We start from the raw sequence: 15,437 nt of genomic DNA on the forward strand, positions 1-15,437 counted from the left end.
TTACTCAGAATGAGGCACTGTGGAACAACTGGGTGGGATATGCCTATTGAGACAGACATTCAGCAGGTGCAGCATTAATGACTTACTATATCTGCAAAATATGCTCTTTTCATCAAAGATGTACAACTATGGAATATGCTCTGTCCTACCAGGCAATACCACCCACCCACCACAACTTAGCCTAATGCAGTCCAAACCACAATTGTGTCACAACTTTTGTGGTTGTAATTTGGTCAGCTCTGCTTTAATGCTTCCTCTTACTACACTCCCTCCCCTCCCCAAATTGGAACTGGCTGGGGAAAATAATTCATTGTAATTTTGAAAGGCATTACTTACATTATCCAACAATCTTTAGATAGCTGAACTCCGAAACATGAGGGACAGGTGGGAAACAGGCGAGTTTGCTTTAATCGTGAAGAAGAACTGAAAAATTAGATTTAGATCAGCAACATGCTGCTTATGACAAATACTGCCTTGTACAGAGTCAGGCCATTTGTCTATCTAGGTCAGTACTGTCCATGCTGGCTGGCAGTGGCTTTCCATGGTTTCAGAAAAGCAACAATTGCAGCCCTACCTGGAGATGCTGTGGATTGAACCTTGGGACCTTCTGCCTCAACTCTGCTACTGAACTACGACCCTTCCCTAAAGCAAATGAGAAAGCTCTCTTGAAGGATGGATTTACAAGCAGCAATAACCATTGCCATCCAAGCCTACATCCCCGGGGGATAAATTACTTCTTTATGACACCACAGAACTGTAAATTCATTATCTGTGTAAAGTCCAGCTATGTTTCCCAGGGGAATTTTCACAGAGGATATATTTCATCCCTTCTTCAGAGACAACTGTTAGCAACAAGTTACTATGACAGGGTGTGAAATGGGAATCAATGAACAATGATGTAGGTCTCCTGCAGGCAGGTGTTTCTGAGCTAATGCTCCCTGTTCACTCCTGTTCTCTGTTTCTGGCACCAGGCTGTCTGGTGCAGGTTAATCCACAGCCCTTTTGTAGATGTCCAGTGAGTGAGCATGTGGATGAGGGAGGAACTGTGATCAGATCCACTATGTCTTCCCTTTCTGCTATTATTTTATTATGGTCCCCCCCTCCTCTTTTCATCCAAATATCACAAGAAAACAAAAAATCCTTTAGTGCCGAAATCATAAGGAACATTAACATTCTTTGGCTGAAACCCTGGTCACTCATTAATGGAGATCCAGAAAAGCTAAGATCACAGCAATGCACTGACAATACACACCTATTTATGTGGCTATGTTCTTTATGCACATAGACACATGCTCAACCTGTAAAGTGTGACACTGGAGATCAGCTTCTCACAATGACGATTGTGTTAGTTTGGAATTGTGGAAACCTTACCAGAATAAACACAGCACATGATTGCATGATCTGTACAGACAAGAGCACACATGGCTTGGAGTAGTATTGATGTGATATACATTACAGACATACCTGGTGTCTTGAAGCATCAGTAGTCTTTAAGGTTTTGGTTACTTATTTATTTAACATAATTCATATACTGCTTGATTGTCGTAAAACCTCAAGTGAGTTTACAAAAAATATCAAAAATTGAAGTTAAAAGCAGGTCTTTAACTACTTTAAAGTAGTTCAAAAACTACTTTAAAGCAGCAAAAACTAAACAACAATGAAAACACATGTAACTTCTACACGTCTGCATAAGCCTGCCTAAACAAAAATGTTTTAAGCAGGCATTGGAAAGAGGACAGTGAAAGTGTCAATAGGCAGGGAGTTCCAAAGCGCCACACTAAAATATCGGTTTCTTAGAGAATGAGTACTGTATGGCAGATGTAGCAGTGCCAGTTCTGCAGAGCAAAACACTCAAATGGGCATATATAGGGCAAGGCGATCCCGCAAGTAAACTAGTCCCAACTTGCTAAGTTCTAATAGTAACACATTGAACTTGGTCCGATTTAGAGGCAGGCCTGCTATAAAAATGGTGGAAGGGAGAAGAGCTCTTTAGGAAAAAAGGTGAGGTGTAAATGTCATGAATAAATTAGAATGGAATTTCCATCTATGGCTTAATTTTCACAAAAGTAAATTATAACCATGAACATCACATAGGCATTTACACAGTTCCCTGTTCTTGGGCTACTAACAGCCCACCATCAATCATTCTGAGCAGTCTAGTTTATTTACCATGAGTAAGATATTTAAAGGAAGTGGGTAACAGCTTTTCTTCTTTCTCTGCATTAGTGAGACAGTTATAACCAGCCTCAACTGAACTCCCAGGACAGGTAAGAAGTTCTAGCTTCTTTTCATCAGGGAGGTATTGTCACTTTGTGGTTGCCACTCCACCCTTCCACTCTGCCCTAAGCAAAGCTCCTGTCCCTTTATTGACTGAATGGCAGTAGAAATCTAACAGTGACAGCAATAGTTTTATCTAATGCTGCTCACACCTGCTGAATATCCACTTAGTAAGCCAAAGGTAGAGGAGCTCTCTCTCACACGCAGCAGCTCCAGCGCTGGGCTGGCCATGCAAGCAGTCTTTCATTTCTCCATGTGTCCCAGCAGCTGTCTTGCTCAAGATTGCCTGTAATTCTGAGACTCACAGTGCAAGTCTAAGCATGTTTACCCAAAAATAAGGCCCTTTGGTTTCAATGGGACTTACTCCATTGTAAGTGTGCCTAGGATTGCGGCCTATGGAAAGTCATCTTATGCTGCCTGCTATGTTTTTGTGGACCTCCAAATCCGAGTTACTCTATCGTCTCCTCCTATTTACCTTCTTAGGTCACCCCCTGGTTCACCTCCACTGTTGTTTCTCAGTATCTCTCCAGACATGAGTAGTAGTATTAGGGCTGCCATACGTCCGGAATTTCCTGGAAATATCTGGGATTCGGCTGTCCGAAAGTGTCTAGGAGCAAAGTTTGAAAATTGGTCAAAATGTTCAATAGCAGCCCATATCAGAAGTGTAGATTTTTTGTGAATTTCCCCCCAAATAGCTTAAAATGTTTTTGAGAGATTTTGCTCAACAGTTTTTTGTGTTCGGTTTTCACTTTTTGAAATATGGCAACCCTATTACTTGTAATCCCTGTCAACGGTGTAAAAGCTGAGGCTTTCTTTGCTACCACATTAGCAGTTCCTGCCCCCTTGAGATTGCCATTACCTGTTCACTCACTTTTTATAGAACACCCATATGATGATGATGATGATCTCAGCTCATTGCGTTCTAGTGTTTTCTGTGTAGTCCTCTATGCTTTCTTCCATAGCCAGTTTTCTTGCAATTTTCTTTTGGTAATAAAATTCAATGGCAGCACCAGCTTGACCTGTGTGGACAGGCAATGCAGGACTGAGGCTTTTAACTGTTCTTGTGCCTTTAATTAAACCCTTCCTGTTTTATTGCTTGCCAATGAACAGGAGTCGGGGATTAGTGATAAATTGCATTTATATCCACCATTGAAAAGCCTCTATTGCTTGTCTCATGCAGGAGGCTCTAATTACTGCTTTCTTCTCCTCATTTCTTTTAATTGTAGTGAAATCTCACATAGGAAGCACTCAGTTCAGTAGTGTTTTATTGACACCTTTATTGGCTGTATACTTTTTTATTGGGTACCTGTCACCTCCAGGATCTGACACCCCCCCCCCTTGCCTATGCATACCTGTTGCTGGGGAACAACCCTGAGAGAGGACTCTTGCTCTCATGTCTTGCTTCTGGGCCTCCCATGAGCATGTTTGGGAAACAGAATAGTGGACTAGATGGGCCATTTGCCTGATCCTGCAGGACTCTGATTATGTTCCTATCACAGTAAAAATACAGGTCCTTGATTTTGTTTAGTTCTTATGCCACAAGAACTATTATGTCTATTCTATTCTTTTTATATATCCTTTTATTGCACTTTAAACAAATACAGATAAATATAAACAACCAAAATTACAAAAGAAAAATCCTTAATAATAATAATGGAAAAAGCTAAAAAAAACCTACAACAAATATCAAAGTACATGGCATAAAACATAAGCTATTATGGGAAAGAAAAAAGAAAAAAGGAAATTTCCTCTAGGAAGGGGCCACTCACATGTTGTACACATGCCAACGCTCTTTAGAAAGATTGCAAAACATGTTATGCGGTGGGACTCCTTTTCCTGTATAATTCTGCTGCTAGGCCGTGGAGAACTGCCATTTATTTGGATCACCAGAAAAGAACTGTTGCCCCTCAAGCTGATGGGTAATTGTGAAAATGGAAAGATCTGTAGCTAGAAAAAGGTCAGATTATCTGGATGTAAGTAATGGGTGCAATTAGTGGCCCTTGAGTAAGTCCCTTGAATAAGGCAAGCACGCACTATCAAAACAGCTTGTGCAAAGCCAGGGCTTTTTTCAGCCAGAACTTGCTCTGTTTCTGCACCTCTCAGGTGGGTGCCAGAAAACAAAGGAGGCAGGCGTTGTGAGTTCCAGCCACCTCTTTTTCTAGAAAAATAGCACTGTGCAAAACCATTCCTGCAGAATATCTTATGGTGAAGTAAATGACCTTTCTGATATGTGATGAATTCTTTGTACTGGCTACCAACTTTTAAGCAGGGCCATCTTGGCAAACTACTATGTAAAATCACCCAAAACCTTAGATGTCTTCAAGTGATGTAAAATGCTAACTTCACTTGCCGCTCCTGTATAAAAGTGACAGCAGCACTAGGACCCACCTGGATGGCCCAACCCACAATGCCACACTCTGAGGGAAGACCCCTTCCTCAGACTGAGGTCCAGGCTGCTCACACTGCCACCACTTTGTCAACGATGAATGGGTGAGCGACAACCCTTCCCTCAGAATAATGCCTGGAGTGCTCTTACAGGTACTTTGTTAGCAGCAGGTGGGTGATCAATTCAGCAGTTGAGCAGGTGAAGGTGGAAGGGAAGAAGAGTGGTGAACAGATCGTACAGTAGCTCCAGTGACCCGCTGGCTGACCAATCATTCGCAGGCAGCTCTATGGGCGGGAGATTTGGCCCACGATTCACCGCCTCTCCCAATTTGTTGCCTGAGCCCTGTGGCTCAATTCAGCTCCTGGTAGGTCCAGCCCTACACTTAGCTTCCCATAATCAAGGTGGCAGGAGAGAAAAGAGAAGTGATATTTTCCTCCCTGGGTGTTATTTCTCTCTGTGTCTCAGCTGCTGCCTGCATGAGGCACAGACAAGGCAGCCATGACAGTCTCCTACACCTTGAAAGTGGCCAATGCTCGCTTTGGGGGCTTCTCCAAGCTACTTTTTCGTTGGAAAGGGAGCATCTACAAGCTGCTCTACAAGGAGTTCATTGTCTTCGTCTTGCTTTATGGAACACTAAGTGTCATCTACCGGTAAGTTGGCAATATCCTGTTTAATGGAATGAAACCTCTCCAGGGGGACATAATTAAAGACGTCTGAAATGGTTGAAGAACGTAAAATTGCTGTTCTTTTTTTAGGAGCGTTCAATGTTGTGGTACTTTTGCTCTCAACTTTCAGAGCTTCCTTAGCAATCTGCTTGCCCCACTTTAAACCAACCTCAGAATTACACTGTTTAGTGGGAAGGAAGGCTTCCAGGGGCGACTTTCTTGCTGGGCCTTTCTCTCCATTACAATTGCATTCCACGCAGCCCACCAGGTCATTTACATGGGGATGGCTCTCCAGGCTTTCTTCCCATCACAATCATGCTCTTTCCAGACCACCAAATGGGCTGCAAGGAGACCAAATACATGGTGCTCCCCACCCCCCTGCCACCCCTGAAGCAAAATTTGGCAGTGCTCAAGGGGCAAATTTGGCTGTGGGAGGCAGACTGAATACCTGCAGTGGGCTGCACAGATGGCCTGCAAAGGGCTATGGGTTGTCCTCATGTGTTTTAAATATTGTGTTTTTAATATTTTGTTGGGAGCCACCCAGACTGGGCCAGCCCAGTCATATGGGAGACATATAAATAAAATAATAGTAATAGTAATCATTCTAGTAAATAAATCAAATTGTTCTAACATTCAGGAGAATCTGTTTCCCCTGAACATTATTTAGTTGGCCAGGATGGATGAGTGGGGTATTGTTGGATTCTGCTGAGAAGGGTAGAGCTTAGACTACAGAGACTGCCACATTTATGCCTAGAGGCTCATGCCCTGCAACCCATAAATGACTTAAGCCCCAAATATCTGAAAGACCACCAATGTCAGAATTGATGGAGTGTTTAAATCAGCAGAGTCCTCTTGGTAGGGCTTTGAGGGTTTGAAGGGTACCACCTTCCCAAGAAGGCATTATCTGTAGCAGCCCCTAAGTTGTGGAGGTCCCACCCCACAGGGGAGTGTCTGGCACGTTCTTTATATAGCTCTTAGCAAATGCTGAAGATACATCTCTGTACCCTGGCCTTTGATATCAGTGCTGTGTATTTTGGGGACTATTCCTGTGACTGCAATTTGTTTTAGCTGTTTTTAATACAGAATTTTAAATAGTTGTAACCAGCCCTGGGACCTGCTAGTGAAATCTGTTGGAGGTGGTATTAGTGTTGTTGTTGTTGTTGTTTTAATATTCCTTGTATCCTTGAAAGAATCCTATTGTTTGCCATTGTGACAGTTATTATGGTACTTAACCAAGCAGAGGGATTGCTTTGGCAGGGACAGAGAAGAGCCCTGGCTCCTGTTTAATTGAAGAAGAATGTTTATATCATGACAGAGTTCAAGCCTGTTATTCTTCCCCATCTCCTGTAGGCACCTTCTGAATGTGGATCAGAAACGTCTCTTTGCAAAGGTGGCTGAATACTGCAACCGCTCAACTGACCTCATCCCTCTGTCCTTCGTCCTAGGTATGATTATGTACCTGCTCTTGATAGGAGGCCTTGTTGCTATGGTTTCTTGATTGCTTGCTTTAATTAAGGCCAGATGCATACATTTGGCAAAAGCCCCTTTAATCTTTCGATTGCACAGAATCCCAAATTATTTCCCATTGGGAGGTACCACAAATCAGTGGCAGAGCTCATGGTATGCATCCAGGAGTGAATGAGGAGTCAGATGATCTGAAGGACTCTTGCCATAGACCACTCTAAAAGTCTTGCTCTGAATTACTGCGGAGGCTGACCCTGATTTTTGTGTGTGTGCGTGTGTGAAAGTGAGATTGATGCAGCAAACACCACATCACGAAAAAAGAAATGTGAGTGGTGTCACAAAACGAAAAAAGGGAAGTTAAAAAGTAGGAGGTGGATAATTAAAATGGAGAAGGAAGTGACAGCTTGACAGGTGAGAGAGTTTATGTCTAAATGATGTACAGCTAGGGCTGCAAAAATGCACAATAAACATGCCTGACTCTCCTGAGTAAACAGACCTAGTTTTTGCATTAGAAGTGTCTATATCAGAAATGCAAGCCTAAATTGATCTGCTTAAAAATGATTCCCTCATGAATTTTCATTGCCTTTGCAAAACTTTCCTGTAAAAAGGTCAGCTAAAGTAAAACTGCAGTTCTCCCTAGCCTGTTGACTCGCTATTCCTAGAAGGAAGGCATTGGAAGGAGTAAACAATGACTGTCCACGTGGGCCAGGTGTTCTTTAGAGCTTCCAAGAAGCCTATATCATGCCATAGCAAGCATTGGAAGGGAAGGGTAAGATGGGACAACCCTTCTATTAGGCAGATGGGGCAGCTGCCTCAGGCAGAAGATACTGATGATTAAGGACCAGAGGTGAAGTGTTGGAAGGCAGAGATCTGTGTACCATGGGGCCTGCCCTGCACTTCCTAAGCTAGCCTTCAGGCATGGTTGAGGTTGCTGGCACATCAGTACTGTTGTTGACTCTGTTTCCGTACATGCAATATGCAGGTGAGGTGGGAAGAGGTGTTCTTTGTCTGGATGGGAAACATACCATTTCCCCCCCTCATAGGAAAGCTTCAAAAAGGGAAAATGGGAGGGCTGGGGGGAACCCAGTGGTTTTGAATGTGTTGATCTTTTGTTAATATGTGCAAATATAGATAAGAGCAAGGGTTGGTTTTGCTTCCATGTCTGCCAGAATCTCTGAATATTGATAAATATGACTCTTTGCACTTCCCTGTTTTGTATGTCTGCTGTTTAGTTTTTGACTCAGCCACAGCCTGAAAAATGCTCTTATTTCTTTCCAAGAATGTTAACTCTTTTAAAAAGAGTGAAATTTCAGCAGATAAGATCAGTACTCAACTGAAGATTATGATAAATCCTAAGCACCCTGGCAATTTCCTAGAGAAATGGTTCCCACCATTAACATGTGTGGACTCTTTGAAGGATTTTTGTAAACAAACTGCCTCTAAATTGTGATTGCAGACTTCTGCATTAAGTATTAAAGAATTTTATTTGCCTAACAAGAAATAGCAAGCTGTGAGGTACACAGTATACTGAAACTTTTCATTACCAAATTCTAAATGTAAAAAATAATTTGACAACTTCATAAATCTTTAGTTTTGTAGCTTTCATAAATGTTTTTGCTTCTTTTGTAAAGATGACCAACCAACAAAAAGGGGAGTGAAATTTTGTCTTGTGTCATACAGATAACTTCTTTAACAATTCCTTAACAAAATTATTTGACAAGTTAACCAACTCCTAAAGCTCAAATGGGTAGAATGTTTCTGCTCTCAATGCCAACATGCTAAAATGGCAGCAGTTCATTATGCCTGATGACCTTGCCTCATGCTCTCTCACTGTTTCCAAGTCCTCATCCCTCATCCCTGCTAATGCCTCTTCCACCTCTTTCCTGGCAGGTTTCTATGTCACACTGATTGTGAACCGCTGGTGGGCGCAGTATACCAGCATCCCTCTGCCAGACCAGCTCATGTGCGTCATTTCCAGCAATGTGCATGGGAAGGATGACAAGGGCCGCATCTTGCGCCGCACTCTCATCCGTTACGCCAACCTCTCCTCTGTGCTCATCCTGCGCTCGGTCAGTGCTAGAGTCCTTAAGAGGTTCCCCACTATGGACCACTTAGTTGAAGCTGGTGAGTTTAACTTGAGGAAATGAACAGGATGGTCTGGGAGTCTACTTTTATTAGTCTTTCTAAGGTGCCACAGGGATCAAGAGATTATTCCACCAGAACGTATTAGGACCCAGTGTCACTGACTGGTGGCCCCTGAAGCGCTTCCCAGTATCAAGGAGCAGATGGAGAGGCAGTGCTCCAACTTCCCATTTCTCTCTTGCAGGTTTCATGACACAAGATGAGCGCAAGAAGTTTGAGAGTCACCACTCAGACTTCAACAAGTATTGGATCCCTTGTGTGTGGTTCACTAATCTAGCAGCCCAAGCCAGGCGGGAAGGAAGGATCCGGGATGACGTGGCGCTCAGATTGCTCATAGATGTAAGTATTGCAGTGGAATTGCTTTACCAGCTATGCAAACATGAAATAACCACCTGTCTTTCTCTGTCCAGGAACTGAACCTCTACCGCTCCAAATGCAGCATGCTTTTCCACTATGACTGGATAAGCATCCCTTTGGTGTACACACAGGTGAGCAAGGAGCACTCCACATCTTCTGGATACTCTTGCACGTCTCAATGCTCATCTCTCAGTAGCAGTTTTGTTCCTACGAGCAGACTAAATGTTACTTTCCCCATACACTTTCTAAATCTGTCTCTCTTGGTGCATCTCCACAGCACAACTCTACTTAGTTTTACTTAATGTCTCATTTTTTTATTGCAGAGGAAAGGAACAAGTTTCCAGCTCCAAAATAGTCAGCTGTTTCCCAACAAACATCAAGTAACAAGCTAGGAAATAGATCAGTTTGTGAAAGTGCCAGTTTAATTGTTTTTGAATTGGTAGGGTGCACAGGACATGCTAGGGCATAATGTGCAGACCTCCTGTACTGCAGGAGAATGTTTTGGTTTCTGCAATGAAAAGCATAGTTCCATGATGCTCTCTCCTGGCAAATGTTTAACAGCCGCTTCTCCACAGGTGGTCACCATCGCTGTCTATTCCTTTTTTGCTTTGTGTGTGATTGGGCGTCAGTTCCTACAACCTGTGGACCCAAGTCAAAACAAAACAATGACAAAAAAAGATGAGGACCTAGATCTGTATGTTCCCTTACCCACTCTTCTACAGTTCTTCTTCTATGCTGGTTGGCTGAAGGTGAGGATATTGGCTCCCATTTTCCATGCAGATGGCTTCATTTGACTTGATCTTCAGTCTTCAAATTACAGTGGTACCTCGGGTTAAGAACTTAATTCATTCCGGAGGTCCGTTCTTAACCTGAAACTGTTCTTAACCTGAAGCACCACTTTAGCTAATGGGGCCTCTTGCTGCCGCTGCGCTGCCTGAGCACGATTTCTGTTCTCATCCTGAAGCAAAGTTCTTAACCCGAGGTAATATTTCTGGGTTAGCGAAATCTGTAACCTGAAGCGTATGTAACCTGAAGCATATGTAACCCGAGGTACCACTGTATAAGATATGGGGTGCTGAGACAGAGTTGGTGTGAGCATCAATGAGTCCCATGCATTGTTTGAACCAGATGAGAAGATTCAGGGGCGCAAGAGGCTGTCCCCATCTGCAGATTCTGTCCCTTCTGGATTTTACAGTACTGAAAAGAGAAGTGGGTTGGGGGTGTTCTTCCATTCCAGCCTCAATTCCACTCTCCCTGCCATTGAGTCAGCATCCTGACTGAGCATGTGCAATCCTCGTTGGACTGGTTTATTGTGGTTCCTCCCTGGTTTATTGTAAGGTTCCCCCAGGCTGCTGTTACCTCTCCTTGTAGCAGGGTGGTGATGATTTGCCTACACAAACAACACTCACAGCCTAAATGCTGGAAATAAAGGGAGCAAAGACTTGCAACAGAAGGTGCAAGTCAGATGCTCACCTGAAGAAGTAAACTGTTCTGATTGCGGCTGCCTAGTCCCCAGCCTTTCTGATGAGTGGGTAAGGTCTGCAGAGGACTTCTTGTGCCCACTGGACTAGAATCCTCCATAAAATCAAGGACCCCAGTAAATCTCAATGGGGGAGGTTTCATGCTAAAGGGTTGCATGTGCAACACGCCACCCACCCCATTCGCAGTTTGAACATTTGTGTGTTCAGGCATGAACATGGCTAAAATACAGCAGCTTCACTGTTCTGGATTGCAAGCACTGTTTTGTGTGTGTGTGCACACTGTCATTTTGGATAGGAACCAGCACCCAAAGAACTAGCAAGCATATTAGTATATGCAACACAGCAGCTCAGCTACCTCTTTAATACTTTTTAATCACATCAAAGCAGAATGCTTTGCAATGTTTGTCTGTTTTCCAGAGAATGCCATTGGCAGTGAAGACAAGCTAGATGAGACTGTGCTTAGAAGGGCTGCCTGCTAAAATTTAGAAAAAAGGATAGCCCTAATGCCACTCAGTTCCCTCCCACATTCAAATATGGAATATTCATATGCTACACCTTTCTTTTCCTATAGGTGGCAGAGCAGATAATTAATCCCTTCGGAGAGGATGACGATGACTTTGAAACTAACAAATTGATAGACAGGAACCTTCAAGTGAGTCTTAAAACAAAGGCCTAGTCACACTTCACACAGGTATATCCAGCATACAACTTGGCATCCTGGGTGTTTGGGTATTTTTTCATATAATGCTTAATGACTGCCATTCTGGCCTGAAGAATCTGGTAAGCTATTTGTCATCTATACTGTTCTACCTCTGTGTATACCCTTTCCCCATTTCTGCTCTCCACAGTCTGAACCTTTAACTTTCTCTAAACTTTTTATGCAAAGCAATGGATGCAGAATAGACCATATATCAAAGAATCAATTGTCTTTACCCACATGCTGAATATAGCGCCCTGAATATTCAGTTTGTCTATTAATGCTCCCCTTCCCACACTTTTGATAGGATACTTTCTTTGACAGTACACACAATCCCCTTGTAGGCTTGGACATAACCCAGTTCACCTTTTATTGGGACAACCAATTGCTTACTTCAAATCTCTAGTAACACACAGAAAAAGTGGCACTTAAGAGTGAGGCAATTTGTCCTTTTTGTAGTATCATGAGGAGCATTCTAAGATCTTGTTAATTGGATCTTTTTTCCCTGGTTATTAAATGATTTTTGTTTTACAGATCTGCAAGTCACTTTGAGACTTTTTGTACAAAGCAATGAATAAATGTAATCAATGTTAGTAATATAAAGGGTGCAATTGTCGATCTGAGACAGAAACATTTTTATTTAGCTGCCTCTTATATTGCTGGTGTTTTGATACTTTTTCCTATTGAGAACCTTGTGTTAAAGCACAACTGTAATTAAAGCACAATTGTAATTAAAGCAATTACAAGTCTTATGCAGGTTTTTGATGAGAAATATTCCTTTGTCTGCTCAGGTGTCTTTCCTTTCAGTGGATGACATGTATCAGAACTTACCACCAACTGGAAAAGACAAATACTGGAATGAATCTACAGCTCAGCCCCCATACACAATCGCCACAGTGGCAGAGACCTTGAAACCTTCCTTCATGGGTTCTACCTTTGACATGCGGTAAGTTCAGCTATGTTGCCATGGCAAAAGGCTGACAACCTGAGCCTGGCAACTTTGCCAGATACAATCTCTTCCATCAGCTATAAGGGAGGGGACCATTTTCCTGGATTGCATTTTACCATCTCAGCCTTTATTTATAGAGCTTTTACAATTAGCCCTGAATCCAGTGTTAAGAGGGAATATTTACACAATGCATAATGAACACAGGATGCATACTGTGAGCAACACAGGGCCACATCCAAAAATGGCAAAGTGGCCTAATCCAAACCCTGGTTAGCTAACAGGCCCAACCACTTTTGAGAGATACAAGAACCTACAACAATATCAGATCATTTGGTAAGATTGTATGAATGCATCCACCCCACTGTTGCTTCATTTTCCTTTGAATTTCATAGTAGGAAATCTGACCATTCTGATGGTATGGGCTAATTTCAGTGCTTCAATCAGGTGTATGTTTACTTCACCCAGTCTGTTCCCCTTCTGCAGGATGAGCGATGACCCAGAGCAGAGCCAGCAGGTGGAAGCATCACCCAGCATGAGCCGCATTCAGACTCCCCTGCTCAACCGCTTCCTCACTGCAGCTGCCTCTCCTGCAGTCAGCCTCAAAAATTTTGGCAAGGGCAGTCGGATTCAGCATCCCCAGCTACTGCGCCTAAGGACTGAGGGCACTTTCCCCTCTTCCAGCCCCAGCTTCTATCGCAGAGAAGATCCTGAAGCAGTTGGTCGCATTGATGAAGAAGACATGGAAGATGGAGAGACCAGACTTAGTGAAACCTCCTCCCCTGGCTCCCACCTCAAAGTCCCCCATAAGAACACAAACGCTGAGAATCTGAGAAAAGAGCTGCCCAGCATTACAGTGGTGGAGCCCCCAGATGAGATCAGTATCAGTGACCAACCATATAACTAAGGCCCAATCCTTTTAAGGCAGAATTTAGGACTAATGTGCCACTCAAGCCACACAGGTCCAGTATATACAAGAGAAACTTGCCCTATCTAAACATGCATACATCAAGGGATAAAAACACTAATGCCAAAGATTTGCAGCTGCCCATTCTCATATTGAAAGCCACACACTCAAAATAGGAAGAAAGTACTGACATATGAACACACATACAAACATCATCCTTTTACCTAGCAGGGTTGTCCTTGAACAGGTAAAAAAAAGCTTGAATAAACAGGTACTTGCAGTGATGCAGCTTTTTGGAATCAGCACTCAGTTGAAGAGTTAATTTAGTTTATTTTATTTATATTTATCAAACAAATCTAAGAAATGTTAATTTTACATACTGTATAAATAGCTGAAAGGTTTTTTTCAATAGAGAAATGTGTGTGGTTAAACTGAAATGTTGGGAGGAAATTCTAGGGAAGCACAATGAAACAAATTCAAAGCTTACTTTCAAAATGTTTATTGTAAGGCTGCAATCCTATACTTATTTACCTGAGTTAATGAACTCAAAATAATTTACTTCTGAGTAAACATGTACAGGATTGCTCTCCCTCCTCCTATTAGTATAAATATGCATATTTATTAGTAAATAGGTCAATGGGGCTTACTTCTTAGTAAGTATATTTGAAAGTGCAGCCTGAGAAGGGGCTATGAATGAAGGCATTGAAATTTGACCATATAAGCATTCCTAGAGCTATACACACAAAATAACTTTCTTAGGATAATCTGAATAAAAGTTAACTCCAACTTTGATTTTAGACTATTACTGTAAAATTTTAGTAGTGGGATGAGCACTGTATCTAGCTGCATATGCTTTCTGTAAAGTTATGTGGAAGTCTGGAGATTTGCTATCTGTCCAAACCCATATAAGCAAGCCATTTATTTGTCTGGTATGTTCTTAGAGATCCATGCTCCCATTCATAGAACTGGTCCTTACCCTCTCAAACTGATGAAAATGTATCTTGTTAGAAGATAGTATTGTTCCCAGCCTTCGAAAGGACCAGACTTTTGGAAAGAGGCCTGGCCCTTCTGCTAGAAGGGAGTTAATCTTGCACTGGAATGAGACCAGAATGTCACGAAGAAGACAATCTAGACACTTAGCAGTGCACCAGTTGATTTGTCGCTAAATGTAGTAATAATCATGTAAAAAATTCAACTAACAGCTTCCAATTTGGGCAGTTCAACTGCCAACAACAAACGCATTAATAATTTTCTCAGCTTCCATTCATTAATACCCTGTGCACTTACCTAATCATTAGAAATATATGCTATGCATTGGAAGAGGATGAAGGCTCTGAAAATCTGTTCTCCATGGGGCCACCAAAAGCAGGATATTTTGAAGTGCACACTACAAAGCTCATGTTGCAAGGGAACTGGGAGAACAAATAGAAGACAACACACCTGTGCTGCTGACATTTATAGCGCCATACTGTATAATGAGAGTTCATCATACCTAGTATAGAGCTTCAACCCTATTCAGGGGAACTTAGCGTTAAGACTTGGGCAATTTAGCAAAGACGTAAATGCAAAGCAAAACTTTGCTGCTGTTATACTACAGAGTACTCAACACACAAATGAAACAACCATGGCAGATTGATGGTCATTAAGTCCTTAGTTACTTCTATACTAAACAAAAGTGAACCTACACCCCCTCAATGCATGTTGGAGGGAGTAGTATTAGTAGGCATGCCTGATGGCATTTGGAGACTACCAATTCTACACCGTGAAGAATCCCGTTCAGCAATCCTGCCTGCCAAAATCACAGCTCTAAGGGTGGCATTTTAGTATAGTGGTAAGGAAAAGCCTGACCCTACCATTACAACAGCATGTGCTTTTTAAGGCGGATGACGCTTCCAAGTCAAACAACTTTCACTCATATTTTTTTTAAAAAAACTTCCATACAAGCATACTTAGTGTGAATGCACTAGCTCCTAAACAGGAGGAAGCAACTGCTTCCTGGGTTTTTAGTATCAATGTAGAACAGCAGCTAAACAAATGTCTGGCCTTAGTATTTTGTCCAAACCCAGGATCCTGGTTAATGTGTCTCCTCCTTAACCACAACGTGTAACCACAGGA

At 42.4% G+C, this 15,437-nt stretch overlaps 1 protein-coding gene and 1 long non-coding RNA gene across 2 annotated transcripts; one reads left to right on the forward strand and one right to left on the reverse strand.

The window, feature by feature from the left end:
- The first annotated feature begins 2,214 nt into the window (after nt 1–2,214).
- BEST4 (bestrophin 4) lies at nt 2,215–15,243 on the forward strand. Its single transcript, XM_083447811.1, has 10 exons — nt 2,215–2,267; nt 5,129–5,313; nt 6,679–6,773; nt 8,683–8,916; nt 9,119–9,273; nt 9,345–9,422; nt 9,867–10,040; nt 11,344–11,424; nt 12,261–12,415; nt 12,902–15,243. Exons 2-10 carry the CDS (start codon nt 5,162–5,164, stop codon nt 13,320–13,322), a joined length of 1,545 nt encoding a protein of 514 aa, XP_083303937.1. The 5' UTR covers nt 2,215–2,267; nt 5,129–5,161; the 3' UTR covers nt 13,323–15,243.
- LOC310680827 lies at nt 9,584–12,344 on the reverse strand. Its single transcript, XR_014512971.1, has 2 exons — nt 12,214–12,344; nt 9,584–9,930 (listed from the first exon to the last, which is right to left on the reverse strand). It is a non-coding gene; the product is annotated as an uncharacterized lncRNA (long non-coding RNA).
- Nucleotides 15,244–15,437: the final 194 nt, after the last annotated feature.

This window comes from Podarcis tiliguerta, assembly GCF_965153285.1.
Source record: "Podarcis tiliguerta genome assembly, chromosome: 6".
Taxonomy (NCBI): domain Eukaryota; kingdom Metazoa; phylum Chordata; class Lepidosauria; order Squamata; family Lacertidae; genus Podarcis; species Podarcis tiliguerta.

What these genes read in the sequence shown, in the direction of transcription:
- BEST4 (XM_083447811.1), top strand. Translation starts at nt 5,162, where the DNA reads ATGACAGTCTCCTACACCTTGAAAGTGGCCAATGCTCGCTTTGGGGGC. An exon ending in CCCTCTGTCCTTCGTCCTAG is followed by an intron (nt 6,774 to 8,682) that starts GTATGATTATGT and finishes CTTTCCTGGCAG; the next exon opens with GTTTCTATGTCACACTGATT. An exon ending in TGATAGACAGGAACCTTCAA is followed by an intron (nt 11,425 to 12,260) that starts GTGAGTCTTAAA and finishes TTGTCTGCTCAG; the next exon opens with GTGTCTTTCCTTTCAGTGGA.